Genomic DNA, 19695 nt, shown 5'->3' on the forward strand with positions numbered 1-19695 from the left:
TTGTCCAGCTTGGCCTAATCTGTCCCTCCACAAATGCAAGTCGATGCCACACCATTCTATTATGTTGCAATCACATTCTTTCCACTTCTGACCAAAGAGTTTTGTCATGGGATCGGCCCAGTGCGTTTTTGGTCTGCCCAGAGGTCACTTGTGGTCTCTGGGGATCTAGTCACTGATGTGGGTTGTCCACTATCGTCTTGCCTATGGGATTCGGAGGAACAAACAAAACATACCACGGAACATTTTTTGACCAACTCTACTTAATTCAGAAATTATCCAGGGACATTAAAGATGATATGGCTGATTTTCATTTAACACTATTTTAGTTATTTTTGAAATGTAGTTCTTTGTTATTTAATCCACTCAAGGCTGAATACTGGTTAAGTTCAAGGCTTCCAGAATTGACCCAATGCCTATTGGCCTCAAACTAAGCATACTTGTCAAGCTGAAATATACTGGCGTCCCAAGCCACATCCTCCCCAGTTGAAGGAAATCTTTTGAACAGATTCAGACTGCTGCCCTCACTGCAACATATAAAAGAAAGATAGCCTCACAATCCTCTAGGTTGTCTTCTCAACTCAATCTTTGGGCTATACCCTACAGCTAATGAGCTCCAAAAAGGAGCAAAAGCCTTTAAAATAGGCCCTGTAGTATTAACCTAATTTAATATCCTTCATGGCTTGGGACTGAAGGCCTCAGTCTATCACTTGTGGGAGTCCCCTCTTAGGTGGGTTATCCCCTACAGGCCAGGCCAACCATCTCCCTTCACTATTCTCTGTTGCTCTTTTAAATGAATACTGGATAGCACCCCTCAAATCAGTTTGTGCACCCCACCATCAATAAATTAATGTTTGGCAGCCTCCCCACCAGTAAGTCATCTTTCCTGGGCCCTACATCTTTGAAGGGCTTTGTCATTGCTGCTGCTCCTGCTTCTCCACTAGTGTACGGAAGGCTCACAATTTCTCAGCTTCTTATTTTAAAACCTTGGCCTTCTGTGCTTCTCACTTCCTCTCTCCCCTACTCTTAAAGGAGCAGCGGCTCAAGAGACTTGTCTCCTTCCTTCGTCCCATCCTTTATTTAAAGTATAGCATCTCAGGGCCATTCTAGCCTCTTTGAGAAGAAGTGCAATGTCTCAGGCCAGTCTGCTCCCATGCACCTGATTTCCCCTTTTCTAAATCAATTAGATCTTGTCTCCATCTTTTTTTTCCCCAGTAAGGCTCAAATTTGAACCTATATGATTATACTAGTATAACTTGCCACATAGACACTCTTATTCCCATATGAGAATATCCTCATGGGGGGAGGGGGTTTATACTAGTATAAATTATCACTATAACTCGTAAAACTTTCCCAGTAGACAGGCCCTTAGTAGTGCACAGGTTGCTTGTTTCCTTCCCTTACAGCCCGTTAAAGGACCAGTGGTGCTTGGGCCAGTGTTTCTGTCATCTCCCCTCACCTTTAGTGAAAGTAACAGTGTTGGCTCAGCCTTCTTGCCAAGGAAAAAATTCTATTTAAAAGAAAAAAGAATGAGAGACACAAAGCACCTAGGTGTAAGAGGAGGTGCACCTGGATGGCTGAGAAGAACCTTCTTTATATTATGAGGAGAGCCGGGGTAGCAAGGCAGCAACTTTACCACCATCCTGGAGAAGAGGTTTTGGACTATGTTCAGGATATGTTGCAGAAAATGGATTTATTGGGGAGTGGAGCATAAACTGAGGTGGCTGTTTAGTATTTATTAAATGGGGCAGAAGAGAGTATAAATTAATTGGATTTTCAAGGCCTGTTTTTATTATAGATGTGTGTTTTATATAGCACATTTTAGATAAGGGAAAAAAATCCGGAGATAAATATTGTTCCGCCTTCATTCGAGACTAACTATACACAACAAACTCACACAAATACATGTTATGGTTTCTTGTAAACACTTGTGGAGCTAAAAAATATTTAGATGTACATTCAAAATATTGAAACCATGTTTTCCAATGAATGTGTATCAGTATGAATTTTGATTTGTCTTTTTCCAAGAGACATTGGCCTTATCCCTTGGGCTGGAAAAGGGAATCCTTTGGCAGATCCCACTACATAAATTTGTGTGGGAAGCTATGCTCTGAAAGTAACTTGATTCCTGCTCTTGCCTGTGTAATGCTGCTGCTGCTGCTTCTGGAAAGCTACCCTTGTGCAAAAGTGATCTTTCAGTAGGAGGGAGACTAGGGAGCCAGTGGGGGACTATGAGATGAGAAGCTAGAAAATCAGCATATCCGACTGCCTCTGTACGAAGGCCCTTGATATATGAAAAGGTACTTTTGTGTAGGAGGCAAGACACTTACATGAAACAGGTAATGACAATGTAATGAGTTGTAGAAGACCTTGTAGGAGAAGGGGAATTAATACATATACACATGCGCAGCGTAGTGTAATTTTACCAACATTCTTTTAGTGAATGGAGAAGGACAAGCAATCCTCAGCAATCTACCAGCAGGATTCTATTTTGCTTCAAAGAACATTATAATTATTATTCACATTGTCTCTGTTCTACCAAAACGCTTACATGAAGCTGATAGTTACAGTGCCTTCAGAGATGACCACCAAGTGGTAGGAATCAAATGTAAGATTGATGAGCTCCCAGGATATGTTGCAGTTGAGTTTTTCTAACTCATATTTATCCTGCCATGTATTTATATTGGTTTTTAATTCTGTTCCTCTTTACAACAGCCTAGATGATTTGCTAAGATGTGGGGTGACCTTTGCTGCCAACATGGTAGTTGTGGACAAGGAAAGTACTATGAGTGCTGAGGAAGACTATATGGCAGATGCCAAGACTATTGTAAATGTGCAAACTCTCTTTAGGTAAGTGATTTTGTAACTAACCCATACAGCTATGTTAAGCGTGAAATATTTTAGAATTACTTTTGTGGAAGGGGAGATGGAAGTGTGGCTTCTCAACCATTTCTCTTAACTTCATTTTTTTCTTAAACACCACTTTATATAATCAAGCAAAAGTTATTGCTGCTTCACAGTAATATACTCAGGTCTCTTGGGACATGGAAGGGTAAGACTCCAGCTCTCAGATATGACTCCTCACATTCCAAGATGGCAACTTGCTACTTCTCCAGAGGCTTTGGAAGGTAGCTAACTAGTCTGTGGGAAGGGAAAGAAGGCCAGTCAGCCACCCCTGGAAGACTTGAGATAGAGGAAGGTCACTGGACCTTTGCCTTAACAAACATCTTGTGATAAGGCCATAATCCTAAACTCATTATAGACAGTGGGTGCTGGGAGAGAAGGAGGAATACAAATTAGGTGAGTGAAGGATTGATGTACAGTAACTTGGACAGTTGTTCAGATTTTGAACTAAACTAGAATTTTGCCTCTTTTGAGAGGTAGCCACTCCTAGTTAAGGTCTGTGTTACATGTCACAAAGTTCCAGGGGACAGGGAGGGAAAATCTGAATCCAAATATTGAAGAAAAATAACAGGTTGTCTTTCACAATTGGAATTACGTAAACCATTCACTCATTAAGCAACAGAGGGTCCTGTGGCACCTTTGAGACTAACAGAAGTACTGGGAGCATAAGCTTTCGTGGGTAAGAACCTCACTTCTTCAGATGCAAGTGAGGTTCTTACCCACGAAAGCTTATGCTCCCAGTACTTCTGTTAGTCTCAAAGGTGCCACAGGACCCTCTGTTGCTTTTTAAAGATTCAGACTAACACGGCTACCCCTCTGATACATTCACTCATTGCTTGCAAACGATCCAGCAATAACTATGGGAAGGAACTAGAAGAAAAAGTGCATATGTGGTTATAAGAGTTATTTTTGTCTTTCTCTAGGTCTAATAATCAGAAGGGACTAACGTGTTCAAAGTAGTACTTTAAAGTGGTTCTCTTAACAAGTTTTAATTAACAATATACCATAGCTAAGTCCTATCTTGATAATTTTCATGTACTTTTCCATCTGTTCTGCTTCTGGTAGAAGGTCTATGATCACGGCAAATTAACAGAAGTAGTTAGACATGTTCCCACTACAGCAGGCTCTCTTCCCTTTTGTCATAGTGTCATCTATACCACCAGGATTAACTGTAAGGAGAACACTTGCCAATGTTTCCATTACTGATGATTAGGTCCCACTAATTGTTTTCCCTTACAGAAGAACAAATGCCTCCTAGCTCATTTGGTAGATCAGTACAGTTCCCAGTAAAGCACTAAACCCTCTCTCTGAGCACGTATTTTTAGCAGCAGGGCCGACTGTTCAAAGGATGCAAAAAAAAAAAAAAAATCAGAACAAAACCTTGCTTGCTTTAGCCAGAAAAGACACTCACACAGCTCACAAAGAGGAGAAAAAAATCTGTCTTTAAAAAGTATTGCTCAAAGTCAGAAAAAGTGGAAGGAGGCTGAGAAGATGGTGCTCTAATGAAGGGCAAAGTGGGTTTCAATTAAGGTTTGTTTTTATACCCACTTTTGCCTAAGAGCCTGGCTGTAATTCAATGGCATCTCTTTAGATCCTGATTCAGCAAGGCAACTAAGTAGGCACTTAGTGTTAAGGATATGAGTAGCTTATTGGCTACAGTAGTGCTACTCACATGCTCAAAGATAGGTATGTACTTAAGTGCCTTGTCAAATCATGGCCAAGAGCCCTAAAATGAGGAAATGATTAATTCAAAATGCATTTTTGCCAGTGTAGCACAGTTTAACTATTAGGCCTTCAGTCCTTCACCTTAATGAGAATTCAGTATCCCTTCAAATGAATTCCAAGGGAGTTTTGACACAGTAGAGATTGTAGGATTGGGCCCTTCATTTCGACAAGTCCATAGAGTGCTGAAATTTCATCTGCAAATATTGTAAAAGCTGCACTCAATCGCATGATGAAACAAAACATTTCAAGTGAGAAATTGTATGAAACTGGCAGTGAAATAAGGAAATGGGGGGTGGGGTGGGGATTTCATTCTCCAATAGTCTTAGTTTTGTGATAGATTTTTTGTTTTGAAATTTCAGCCAAAATAGTTGAGACCATTTCTATGAATGAGGCTAGAGAAAATAAGTTTGTTTGTTTGTTTTTAATGAGCAAGAAAAAAGAGAGACCTTTTTTGAACAAGTCTAGCACTCCCTTCTTTGGAACAGGGACTTCAAATGTGGGTGGGAGTAGCCTTTGTGGGAGGGGATGGTCTTTTGCTGCCACATGAAAACCCTTAAAAATCCAAGTTATAAGCCCTTAAAAAATAAAGGTTGCACATGCTCAAAGACTTCTTACATTTTAGTAGCTATATTCACAGAGATTCAGTTTGCGGAGAGCCTATTCCAGCCCAGGGATGAGCAGAACTTCCCCTGCAATTGCAGCTCTGAGCTGTTTTGGGCCATGCCAAGTCTGGACCTAGGCATCTGTGAAATGCCTTGTTGAAGTAACTCCCACCTGCACTGATCACAAACATTCTTCCAACATGCAAGTCACACCCTCTGTGTATGTGTGTAACTGCAGCCCGCCAGCCACACCTGGGTTACACTATGGCTATCACCAGCCATGGCTATATGTCAGGGTGACCCCAGCACACCCTGACTCTTAGATTTCCCTCCAGAAATATATGTCCTATACTTCTGAGCCTTCTGAATAATACAAGTTATGTCAGGTCCGTTATTCCTTTAGATAAATAATATCCACGGAACTTGCAACCCCCGCAATGGAGTTTCCAGATACTTTAGTTTAGACACACTGGGTTGGACAAAACAATAAAACAAGTTTAGAAACGACAAAGGATAGATTTTAAGTGAGTACAAGTACAGAGGCATAAGAGTCAGAAGTGGTTGCAAGACAATTAAAATTAAAATACAAGTAGTGCCTAACTTAAACCACATTAAATTCAAAGCAAAAGTTCTCAGCACGTGCTTTAAGCAGTCTTGCTGACCCAACTGCTTACGCCAGGATCTCTTCTCCTAGAATCCAACTAATTCTTGCTGTGTCACTCCAGGACAGGAGGAGGAGATTGGGACAAGGAACTATGGCAGGGTGAGCCTAGGGCTGGAAGCTGGCAGAGGGGAAAGAGATGGAACCTGGGACTAGGAGCCGGGGGCGGCAGGGGAGAAACAGGCCAGAAGAGTCTGTGGCCAGTAAAGGACTCTCCCCTCCAAACCCTGGAATAGAACCCGAGATTCCAAAGTTTCACCATTCCCCTGGTTTCAGTGAATATCTGTGAAATCCGCTGGCAAAGTGTCCCATCTCTATTTAGGGCTGGTCCACATAGAGGATGGCAACCTACTACTGCTAGAATTTCGTCTGTTAGCTCAAGTGCCAGAGATGAGGGTGGTGGATACACTGATGTCAATACATGATTGAATTTCATTTTTTTTTTAAAGCAAACAAACAACAACCCTAGAAAATTACACAAAAAATGTTCAGAGAACATTAAGGTTTCAAAGTCAAGTACCCCAAAGTTAGGAAAAGCCATAATTAAGTTTGGCTCTGCAGATATGTACAATTGTTCTATGTCTGTTAACAACTTGCACCATGTTTTCACTAGATGGCAGCATAAGCTCATATCTGAAGCATAACTATTATTATAAAAATATATCATTACAGGGGTGAGAGGAGTGAGATTTTGTTTGTGTTTTTGACCAAGTTAGAAAAGAAAACTAGGTCTTAAAATGAAATATTTACCCATAACTAGATTTTCAGAAAGCTTTCATAATCTTTCATCAGTAGTATTTTATAAAACAAATGGAGGAGGAATGGAAGAGACTAGTTTCCACCCTGTGCACCAACATTAAAGGAGAAAGGATGTAAAAAGATGTATCAAATATTGATGAGGTATTAATATGTAGAAATAATTTGTTACTAGTGAAAATGCACAGCATTTAGATCAGAGGTTTACATTCTTCATAGAATTTTGTAATGAGTTTCATAGGGCTAAATATTGGGGCAATTACTTTCACAGTTTTATTAATGATTTTATACCAAGCTAGAGTGCATATGGTAAGGTCATTACATATGCAGATGATAGCAAATTTAGAGTCATAATTATGGGTGGAGGTGGTGGCTGAAGATTGCCTAATCTAGATTATTCTATCAAATAGCTGAGAAGTTTAGTGTTTGAACACGCTATTCAATACATATTAGCACAAAGAAATAATGCTCAAATAAACTATATTTTGAAAAATTTTCTGTGAGTTAATATGATGGGGGAAAAGGGTTCTATGTATAAATAATCTGAGCAGGATGTGAGAGGGAGAGCAATTCAGGTTGGATTCTAGTAAACATGATTCTACATTTGAGATTTGCTTTGTAATAAAAAAGCAGCAAATTGTTACCTGAGTTTTTCATGGCAACACTATAAAACAATTTTTAAGCATTGAAGTATTTTGTTAAAATATGTAGTTCATGACTACAATGGTCTTTGCATCTTTGATTCAATAGTACCTTTAAAAATTGAGTAAAGTGAATATACAGCAGAAACTAAGTCACATTGAATGGGATCATTCAAAAATTTAGAGACCATTCTCTAAATGGAATCATTTAGACCTTTGACCTCAGTAAGGTAAAATAATACTGTTGAGCCTAGGTTGTTGATTCTTATGAAAGCTTTCTGACATTGCTCAGTGTTTTACATTGATTAATAATCTTGCTCGGTTTAAAGTTGTTTTCCTCCTCAGACGATGAATGTGCTGTTTATAGCATATTTGTTTATTTGTTGAAATCAAGAAATTGCACCATGACAATTAAAACTCTGGCATGCCACCACTTTGACTCAAAGGGGAGTAAGAAAGTGTGTATCAATCTCACATGAATCTTTAATAATTTGAATGCAAAAGAACAAGCTTAGCTTAGTTTTTAAGTATAAATAAATGTATTGGGGAATGTATAGGTGCTGGCTGGCCAAAAGGCCATTTCTCCCCATTTCATCCTAACAGTTGAAGTCATCTAATGATTCCTCACTGATATGTTAGTCTTGGGGTGAAATGCAGAGCCTCCTCAGTGGATGCTTTTTTACTCTAGAATGGGCTTCCCTTATTCATTTGGCAAGCCTAACTGACCCCAAGCATATATTTTAAGGCCCATCTGGACAGGAGACACTTGATATGGATTTAATCAGACCACAACTTCATTATTAGATGTTTGGCACTACCCGGGAGATAAAAGTGTACAGTGCCAGTAACCCCATGTATATTCCGTAATTACCCAGGGGGTTTCCATCAGCTCCCCCTCTTTTTCCATCCAGGTCCTTCCAGAAAATCCATTGCCCCCAGGATTTTGTAGGAGGGGTTAGGTGGGCTATAAGAAAGGGGTTGGCTACCTGCTGTTCCAACCATAGGAGCCCCGAACCCCACACTGTTCTGTTCCTTTAACCAGCACCTCCTTTTTAAGTCCTTTACCAGGCCATTTATCTGGTCACTGGATGCCTTCCCTATGGAGTACCTGCACTGAACATCCACCACAAGGAGGCACCAGCAATTAGCTTGGCTTCCTCCCCTCCCCCAAACCCAGTGACATTTCCAGACATCTTCCAAGAGCCTTTTGTATAGCAGCCCAAAACATGTCACCTCCCAAATTTGGTCAGTGAACCCCCCTTCTCTCAAATGAACTCAGTTTCCCCTTGCATTGTGCAAGGATAGTCGAGGACTCCCGCAAGCTGAGTTGCCAATGCCATGTACCACAACACCTTTCCCGTCCTGATGGGCCATATAAGTGACCAGCATCCCAGATCCTCATATGCCACAGCTCCATAGCACCAGCAGCATCTACCTGAGTTCATTGCTAGCTCCTGGTGCAAGCCCATGCACTTTGTTGAACTGAAAACGAGACAGGGGATCCACTATGCCATCATCCAAATGCGGGCACGTGGTTGGAAGGAAAATATGTTAAGGCTTAAACATTGTGGCACAAATTCCCTCACTAACTTCATAATCCTACGTGAGGTGGAAGTTTGGTGATTAATAACATGGAGAAAGGGGTTTCCAATGCCAGGGTTTACACCTTTAAAGCCTTCCGTCCCTTACATTCCCCAGGGGGTGAGTCAGTTCTGCAAAGCTGACCACCTTTTTGCAGCAGTTGGACCTTGTTTCTTCCCCACTGCTGACTTCCTCTAGCAAGCCTGGACAACACCCCCCTCCCTTTAGGTGCAGTGCGGTCATTTACTCAGTTTTCTGTTGAGGAGGTGTTGGGGCAGGATTTGGCGTTAGAGGGTTATTTTTTGTTCTATTTTGAGACCATATTAGTTGGCATTGTGTCTGCTTAGCTATATTAATTTACAGTATATGGTTTTTAAAACAGTGTAAGTGTGCCCACTAATAGCAATGGACACCTTACAAATTCTATTCTATATAGGCATTTATAGAATATGCTCATGACTGTAGTATACTAGTGCCTTAGAATAGTGCATTAAGCAACATGACTACATCCTCACTGTGTTTGTTCTCATCTCATCCCCAGACAAAAAGCATATGCAGTGGAGTGTCTTGTTTTGATAGGCTTTGAGAACATTTTAAAATTAAATATACCTGTTGCTATGTGTATGTTAGAGAGGCAAGGTCAAAAAAATATATGCCTTGCATATGAAGTGGAAAGTGGTGATGTTTCCTTAGTTCTGAGAGAACTCATTCCACAGTTTTGGCCCATCCCCGGAGAAAGTTCTCTCTCCCATACAGATGGGCTTTACTATTATTGTTCCGAGTAGTGAAGTTGTTGACCGCTGTCTTCATCCTGGATGGTCTTTTAGGTATCCTAGACCTAGGCCATGGAGACCTTTGAAGATAAGGACAGAGACCTTGAACTTAATTGGAAATTCTGTGGGAAGCCAGTGTAGAGAGCAGAGGACATGTGTCATGTGCTCATGGTAGCCTGTGCTGCTGAGATGTCCTGCAGTGTTTTGTACCAGTTGGATTTTTCTAAGTGCTGAAGGCGTCTTGCCCAGGTGTATCACGTTGCTGTGATTCAGACAAGAGGCAACGAATGCATGAATAAATGCACCAGGTCTTTGTCTACTAGGGTGGGGCAGAGTCTCTTAGCCAAGCAGAGATGATAGAAAGCATTACACATGGCTGTTGCTATGTGATTTAAGGGCCTGATTGTGATTTAACAATCTTTCTGGAGTCAGGGGCAGTCAGAGGCAGGAATTATGACTGTGTTACATCTCTCCCCTTGAGTCCTCCTATTGGTCCAGAGGAAAAGGGGTCTGCTACTAATGTAACTCATTAGCAGATTATTTTTGCTTCCACATCACCTCAGTTCTGGCTGTCCCTGCCCACTCCTCACTCACTGGCATGGGATGAGCAATAGTGGCTCCCTGGAGACTGTTCTCATTCTTATGATGTGATCCACAATTTAGGTAGCCTGTGCATGGACTTAATGAGGTGCCTTATGCTCCTTTACTCCCCTGCTCAGGCATTTAGAGCCACAGGCAATCTTACCTGAACATTAATCAGATTAATAGTTGCACAGTACTTTCCCTATAATTCCACTAGAGGGCAGACGTAATTTATACACAGATTTACAATCCAAAGAATAGTTTTTAAATTGACTCACTAGGAACAGTCACTTTGCATAACCTGATGATGGTCTAAATCCAGCTCTTCCAGGGACCCAATAACTTGCTTTCACATTCAGTTATGTATATCCAGTCATTAAATCAGGTGTTAATCCTCCCTTTACAGTTGACTTTACGTATTATATTGCTAATATTCACATTTAAATACCTGCCTGATATAAGAAGCTAATACAAGAAAATCCTCTACCAGCAAATCCTTTGATAATTATGCATTGCATGGTCCAGAATTAATGTAGGAATAAGGAACCAGGGTTTAAAGAGGAGATTTTTTTTAAAGGAAATTAAAAATGAATCTCTCCGGTTGCCTTGATTTGTACAACTTTAGGATTGCATCAACAAATTGGTTTTAATATATTTCTACACAACCTAACACACAAGTGTAGAGGTTAATTCTGAGGATTGTGGGTGTGATTTATTTAGCAAATGCTAGCATTTAGTTAGCAATCTATTCCACCATTGTGTAATGCAGGCAGACACTGTTTGGTAACACTGCACAGCTCAAAACTTGTGTGTCGGTCTGTGAACCAGAAAACCAGGGAGCTACAGAGTCAATGTATGTTCATCATCCTGAATAAAACATCCCTTGTGTGTTTTCTGTACCCAATCACTTTCCCTTCTCAACCACAGAAGAAAGTACAATGTAGACAACTTGTCATTGCTCAGCAAATTTTAGATTTTTCTCAAATCTGACCACCCCATTTTGCTTTAAATGATCACCACACTCAGTCAGATATTCACATGACAAAACTTGAAGCTGGTAGACCCATAAAATGTAGACAAACTTTAAGACAACATGCTGAAAAAAATCCTTAAACAAATATGCACAATTGAATTTAAATGTTTGATTATTTTATTGTAAAAATATGTCAAATTCACACAAAATTTCACAAATAACTTGGTTTCCATCTATTTGTATATTCCCATCCCCATTTTAAAATGAGCGTTTGTAACAGTCACATTTAAAAAGCTGAGAGAGATTAGTGATTCCAGTGATGTTTCCCATTTCAAGAATACAAAATACTTTGCAAACTAAAAATGGAAGAAAATGTTAAAGGTTGACCATTTATATCCATAAGCCTACTTCATTTCTGTAGGAAAGACTTCACTCTTGTAGGGTACACCATCTTTTTAGTCAAAGTTTGGCAGTCCTTACTCAGGCAAAGCTCCCATTGGACTCAGTTGAACTTTGGTTTAGAGAATGTTCAAGAAAATCTAAGAGCAGTGATGTGAATGTAGTTCATGTTTGAGGCTGAACACCCTACAATCCCGATAGCTGACCCAGTTAGACAAAGGCAAACATGGCCCTATGTACATAAACTAAACGCTTCGTCAGGGAACCCGTCAAGTGCAGGAGAGGTAAGTGTCCAACAGAACATCCCCAATGACCACATAATAGGAAAGAGACAAGACAATAGCAGACTAAATCAATTGATAATGGGCCCAGATGTATATTTCTGAGATTAAAGAGTAGCAGTTCAAATATTTCAGGAATAGTGGAAGTTGATCTATTGACAGCACCACTGATCAAACCCTGAATTACCATTATTTGAATGAAGGAGAAGAGAATGTTGTGATGAGCATTTTCTCCTAGATCTGAAATGGGAAGATCACCTATGTCTTCCTACTGATACTTGTGGAACCCAAGTTCTGGCTGAGAACTGAAGAGATAAGGGTTCCATGTTCCTAACAAACACCCTGGCTGAAACAAACATGGTTCTTAACTTTTTAGCTATGACACTGGGTGATCACATCACTTTAAGAGTCTGGACTCATTTGGCAACATAGAACTAGAGCACCCCTTTACATCCCAAGATCTAGTTCTTCCTATTGACATGGTGCTTGAGGTTGGAAATTGAGAGATGTTTCTCAATATGTATCAAGTTCTTACCTACCGGGAACGAACAACAAAAAGACATACAGTTGCAAGTAGAAAAGTTTTTGTGGCCTGTTGTGAAAAGTCACACATGGATCCTATTGTGTGTCCCACATAAAAACTGTTTGATCATTATCCTTTCCAGATCCTGAATTCAGACTATTTCCCTTACCCAGTCCATTTAGCACCCTTTCATAAACATGTTGAAGAAAGACCAGTTACTCTGTAGCCCTATCAGCAGATTCACAAAGGGATAGATGCATTTTAATCCCTCCCCACTGAAGTGTCCTGCATTATGGGATCTTTAATATAGTCCTAACTGAGTTGATGATTATTCTGTTCTCTTGTATTGAACCCATTCAGAGCTTGTGAACTCAGGTTTCTCATTTAGGAGGTAGTTTACTTGGTGGTTGTGACTTCAAAGAGACAAAGCTTCCAGTCCCAATGACAAATCTATTTTATACTATTTTTGAAGAGTTTTAGTGGTTGCTATAGACTTGCACATCTTTCCTTCCAAAAAGTGGTGACTGAGGTCCACGCCATGCTGTTTATGCTAGCATTATTCTTAAAATCTCCAAAGATTGCACTACTGCTAGCCCAGTTCTCATACAGACAGGCTGCATCCACTAATATTTTTACCACAAGGTTGTCTAATATTTCGTAGAAAAGGTCTGTGATGATGGGATGGTAGCAACTGGTCTACACTAGTGCTCCCAACACACCTAGCATTAGCAGAGGTACTACACTGGTATTGCAACAATAGAGGACATTAAGAAACATTTATTTAGACAAAATCTTAGTCATTGATCTTGCTGAATGTTTAGCCTTTCCTTGCATTCCCATTCCAGTGAATCCCTTCTCCACAAACCTGACATGAAAAGGCCCCTAGGATACACTGTGCTGAAGCATTCAGAAAATGTATCCAGGTTTTTATTTCATTTGACAGTAACTCATTAGTTCAGCTGGTTTCAAGAGAACCATGTCTAAAATGGCTGCCTGATTGCATCTATCGCTGTTACAGCCTGGCAACACTCAAACTTGAAATTCATGTCAAGGTCCATTCTGAGAGAGGCAGATTTGCTACAGCAGCTAGCTTCCAATCTGTGCAGTACAGGAGACTTGTAAAGCAGCCATAATATCTTCGCTGTACACATTTGACAAACACACACTATTGTTCAGATTCAGCCTCCAGAGAGGAGCCCACCTATTAATGTTACAGACTTATTTCTGAGCTACAGAGGCTTAGACCATCCAACCCTCAATATACGATTTGGTATGCACTAGACAACCTCCTTCCAGGGCTGAATATTCTGTGACTTTCTAAACACTTTCCTCTGTAACTGGATATTGTATTGGAGTATTTTCACCTCCTCCTTGCAAAGAACTGATAATTGGAGCAAGTACTTCAGCAAGGGTAGCATGAGATGGACCTAAAACGGTCAAGTACCTTACAGCTTTAGAGCTATAGGAGCACATTAAATCTCACCAGAGGACCTAAAAATAATCCATTCAGATTTAAATGTTCAGATAACCATAAAGTTATCCTGTATTTATAAACAATCCATAGAATGTATAGCTCAATTCATACAGGAAAACAGATAGAATTTTAATCAATCCACATGTTCCTTATTCCATGTGACAATGGTTAAAAAGAAACCCCACAGGAGTTGCTTTCTACCAAAACTGAACAAGAAAGTTAGCATAAGGAAAACAGTAATATTCCTCACGTTTTTCACGTCCTGATTCATCACAGAGCTAACTCCCACTCGAAAAACTGCTTGACTTCCTGAAGTTAAAGAGTATACATATCCTAACACCTCATTCTCTGGATTTAAGAATGGGAACCCAAATGCATTTGTTATTTTCATCATAAATTCTTACAGTATGCTGTATATCCTGTAACATCACAGTGAACAACTTCTCAGTTATTAACTCCTTTTCAACAGGAAAGCAAAACTATTTAATGTATGGGAGTATAAATTCCAAATATTTTATTTTGTACAGAAGTGAAATAAAATGGTAAAATAAAGAATCCAGGGGGAAAATACATGCTTATATCACTAGAAGAGTTTTTTTCCACCTTGTCTATTAAATGGCCAGGTTCAGCTTTGCATTCCTGAGAATATATTAATCTTAATCTTGTTTTTGTTAATTACAACAGCTGTTTTTGCTCACCAGGCAATTGTTAACCAAAAGGACTTCATGACTGAGTCAACTTGGGAGAAACAACATTTAATACTAATGAATCACTGGCATTAAGGGGTAGGGGAAGTGAAACAGTCATTGTCATTTGGAATTGGCTGAATTTGAGGGCAATTAAGACAGACAAATATGCACACTTCAGATGACTATAATAGTGGTGCAATATATTGGTGATTTTTTTTTTAAAAAAAAGAACATTTGAGGAGAATTACTTCAGGTGTATTTATCCAAGTAATTTTTCCCTTGATGACAGACTGATTTATTTTGAAGTCTGAGTTTGTTTGGGAACACATGAATATTTGGGAAAGATCAGAGGAGAAATGAGAAATCAGGGTTTGAGCAACTGCAAAGGAGTGTTGAATTGGTCATTGCCCAGCAATAAAAATAATTAGTTAATAACAAGAGAGTTTATGGTCCTGACAACATATCCCTTTGCAAATTTCCAGCCCACCTCAGAAGTTTCTTTTTTGGTTAGTCATGTTTGCATCCTCACTCATTTCAAGCCTTGTAAATAAGAACATGGAACATAGAAACATATGACTTTAAACATGAACAGTGGATAACATGGAAATAAAAGCCATTTTCAAAAGTGACGAGTGATTTTGAGTGCCTCCATTTGGGACACCTAAAAAGTCTGAGTACCTGACCTCGGGAGGGGAGGGGGGGAGGAATCAGGCCTTCAGGATCTCAACTTGGGCATCCAAAAAAATGGAGGCACTCAAAATCATGAGTCATTTCCCAAAATCTTGATCTTATGCAATGTATACTGTCTACAGAGTGTCCCATTTAGTCTAGTTTATGAAGTTTTACAAAATGACATCACATAGAATCATAGAATATCAGGGTTGGAAGGGACCACTTCAGATTGAACATTTTGCCTTCACAACTGGCAGACTTAGATGAAAATAGGTTACATCTGATGTTTGGGGCCTTGTTTTTGTTTGTTTGTTTAAAGATTTCTTGGACTGATAATGGAGAAGAGTACCTAATGCAGTATTTAGATTTTACATGTATTTACTTTACATGTATTTCCTGAACCATGTCTTTTCTTTGAAAGGTTAATTTTCATGTCATTTTTCTATTGTGCACTACTTGCATAATATCTTTGCATAACAAATAGCTCACCATTCCACAAGAACAGGACATTTAGAAACAGAAGTTGCCTCCATTGAGACACAGAAGGACTAAATGATACAAAGAAAGGAATAGTAATAATTGCTCTTAAAATGCATCCTGAAATTTAAAAAAATGCTGTATTCAAGAGCCACCCTCAACGTCTGTCTCATAGGCTTAAGCATTACCTAAATCGATAGGCCAGCCCAGGATAATGACGATTTTCACCACTGTAGACTTTGTGTCAACTTCAACAATGAAATTTCCTCTCTAAAAAAAAAATCATAATTACCCGAAAAGACCAATTTTTCATTTACATTTTTGTTCCTATACTCTATGTTCCTTGTAAAATATCACTGGGTACTGATGAAATAAAGCATCATTCCTCACCTATTTTATGGGACCCCTCAACAACTAGAGTGCAGTAGAGCATCTGGTGGCTTTGAGAGGTAGATTAATCTCTCAGACACTGATATTTCTTTTCATATAATACGACAATCCAGAGAGTATGCCTGCTTGTCCTAGAATGTGCACTGTAGCATGCAGTCAGACATGATGGGAGCAGTTTTATGGCATCAAAAGGCTAGAATTAAGAATACTAGCATCAATAGACTCTTCGAACATTATTCTTGCTTTATGTTATGAAACCAGTCAGTTGCTAAGTACCAGTTGAATGATTTTCAAAGTAGCTCTCTTTGACTTCAGTGGGTGTTGTGGGTGTTCAGCAACGCTATAAGAATCAGGCCAGAAGCCTATAAAATGCTGCTTATTTGTTGGTTGGGTTTGGGAAAACCCAAACCAGTACAGTTCATATCTGGCTCCCAGTTTACCTGAGTTCCTAGGGGATGGTGATAGTGGGTTTGAAAGCTGTTACAGTTCCCTATTACTAGATGGAAAAAAGGAAACCACCACCAATTCATCTTGTAAAAGTATAGTCTACTTTAAATTCTATTTAAAATAATTTCAAAGCTCTACTAAATAAGAATGATCTATACTGCAAACAGGATTTTTAAAAGTTCTACTTTTCAAAAAAGAGCTTGGGAGTTCTAGCCTATGTCTAACTCCTTTAATCTCCTTTGTTAAATCCCATCCTGGATGCCTTAGTGCAAGTCCAGGCACAGCTGCAGGTACATCCCTGGATGTGTTCTGAAATTTCAGCTATATATGTATTGACATTCACTGGAATTAGACACCTAACCACATCTACAAATACACGATGAAGAGGAAAGTTGGTTTTGTGGTCAAGGCAATGGACAAACATGAGAACTGCATTCTATTCTCAGCATTACAACAGGCTCCTTGTGTTACCTAACTTGAAGAAGTCACTTTTGTTCCCATTTTCCAGTTCATTAACTGAAAACTGAGAAGAATAATATTCCCTTCTTCCAACTCTTGGGAGGTCTTGTATTTACACTGTCATCTCGTTGAGGCCTGGGCTCTTTCTATGTGATTGTGCAGCACCTAGCACAGTACAGCCCTCTTCTCAGTTGGGGCCTCAAGGTGCTAATCTATTACAAACAACAAGAAGGCAGCCCTATAACCCCTGACCACTAGAAGTTCAGTTCTCCCAGGTTAATGCAGTTTACAATCAGTTTCTATCTATATGTTAAACACTTCTACATTAAGTACTAAAAATGGGCCAAAAAGTCTTGCATGAGACAGAATGGAACACTTCAATTTTCTCATATCTCAGCCACATTTTCTATTTAGTAGAAACCGGATAGTGTTAGTATTTTGGAGACCATTGAAAACTGCACTTTGAAATTGAGAGAAACTGTCCCCTTGCCCTCCCCACCTCTGGCACTTGGCTTTAGAGTATATCCAGAAATTTCCCAGGTAGACAGCTTCTACTGATAATACATATGTAGCAAGGTGCTTAGAAGCACCTATGGGATACATCCAACACAGGATTAAGCTATCAGGTGCTTTTTTTTTTTTTTTTTAAAGCATGTGTTCAGGCTAGTGGTCATGTGATATACTTCTCCAGTGAGCAGGACACACAAGTGAAGGACAAACACAGGAATGATTTTAAGCAGCCCACTGCAACTTAATATAAAGTTCAACATTGGAGAGAAGCACTATCCACCCATCTCCCCATACCAGGCATTTAGGTGAATCAAGTGTGGGGTTTACAGGACACATCATATAGCCCATAACTTAAGGTAGGCTCTCCACTGCGTTCCCCTAGCATTCATCTTGCTCTGCTAAATCTTCTGTCCCCTCCTCAGTGTGGAAGGTGAGAATGTACCAAGAGGGACCCCAGTCTGAAGGGACTACAGGTGGGCTGTTTCCCTATAAGTTTGAGATCCACCAGCCAAATCCCAAATGTCTCTTATTTTCTGGTTGTGACAAACTAACTTAATGCAATTCCTAAGTTCTATGTCCATTTAACCTGTGTCTCCATGATTCTATGAGGAAGGCAAAAAACCCACTAGATCACAGTCAATTTGGCCCCAATAGGGAAAAACAAAATCCATGCTGATCCCTTAAATAGGCAAGCAGGTAAACCCACAGCAACCTAAACACAGCTTCTTTACTCCATAACTATGGGGAGGCAGGATTCAGCTAATAATGGGACAAGAGGCTTGAGAAACACTAGGCCAGGGTTTAAATAAATTATTGTAGTCTCCTTGGCTGGCCAATGGGCAGCAGAGCACTTGAAGGAGGGGGCCTAGCCCTCTATACTCTTTTTCCTTTATCCTAGAGCTGCCCGGCACTTTGCAGCTCCAATCCAGCATCCGATCCATTAACTCAATGGATAGCAATGTACATGCCTTTTAGATATGTGTATATATCTCAAGTCCAACTCTGTGGGCACATCTGATTTACTCAGCAATTTTAGTCACTGCTTTCTGAGCAAGTGTTAATTTCAGCTTTACATTAATAAGTACATTAATAAGTATGGTCTGCAGACATTTACACAACAACTAAGTAGAGAAATCATGGATGAATAATTGAGTATAACCCTATTTTTAATTTACTGTAGTTTACATACAAGGATGACTTCCAATGAAGGTGTTGTCATCTTTAAATGTTTCCTGGGTTTCCTCTCTTTTCATATAGACTTGTGTCATAGTAGAGATTACGTGTCAGCTGAAATGCTCTAGCAATTGCAGTAAATGTTTATTTTGTTAATATTTGTAAGTTCCACTTTTGAAAATACATTTGCTTCCCCCGAGTCAATGGAGAATCTTTTGTGCAGCATTCCTTGCTATTAGTTATGAATATTCTTGTGTCAAAAGCCAGAATTATCTTGCACTTAATTATAAATATGGAGGTACAGATAAGTTTTGCATTATGCTGTACTTTAACAATGAATTATGATCATTGGAGGTGTAACTGTAACATTTCTTTAAAACATAGGTTATTTTCAAGTCTAAGCATAATCACAGAACTAACTCACCCAGCCAATATGAGATTCATGCAGTTCAGAGCCAAAGACTGCTACTCTCTTGCGCTATCAAAGCTGGAAAAGGTAAGGATACCTGCTTTTTATAACTGGGTTAAAGATTACATCAACTTGTCTTATCCCTTATTGGTTTTGTGGTAGGCTAGTCAGAACAGATCAAAACAGCCTTGTAGTTGTAGGCATACCAGAAAACCTTTTTCTGAAGTCTACCTGAACTTTAATCTTAAATTTGCTTTCTATCTAGTTTCATTAACTTTACAAAACCTAATTTTAGAAGTATTTGATTTATAGGCTGACACTGATATTGTTCGAGGAAACATTAATTGTACCTGTTTAAAAAATACCATCCAATATTCTAAGAGGTTATTAGACAAGTAATGTGGAAAACATTTAAAGTGACTTGAAACACTTGAAATATATACACTTGCTTTAATATGCATACATGTACTCGAATAACGATAATAAAATATATAGTGCTCCAAGTCAATTTAGTGAGACTATAATTCCATATTCTGTTGACCCCGGGGTTCTCAAACTTGATTATACCGTGACCCCCTTCTGACAACAAATATTACT

General features: G+C 39.4%; 1 protein-coding gene across 6 annotated transcripts in view; it reads left to right on the forward strand.

Annotated features, from left to right (window-relative positions):
- KCNT2 (potassium sodium-activated channel subfamily T member 2) overlaps nucleotides 1-19695 on the forward strand; it is a 298580-nt gene that overhangs the window by 233636 nt on the left and 45249 nt on the right. For all 6 annotated transcript variants that reach the window (XM_042840686.2, XM_042840688.2, XM_008164277.4 and 3 more), the window contains 2 exons: nucleotides 2713-2847; nucleotides 19074-19185. In XM_042840686.2, the coding sequence (XP_042696620.1) occupies nucleotides 2713-2847; nucleotides 19074-19185 (247 nt within the window). The remainder of the gene's footprint in view (nucleotides 1-2712; nucleotides 2848-19073; nucleotides 19186-19695) is intronic.

This window comes from Chrysemys picta, chromosome 8 (assembly GCF_011386835.1).
Source record: "Chrysemys picta bellii isolate R12L10 chromosome 8, ASM1138683v2, whole genome shotgun sequence".
NCBI classification, from domain to species: domain Eukaryota; kingdom Metazoa; phylum Chordata; order Testudines; family Emydidae; genus Chrysemys; species Chrysemys picta.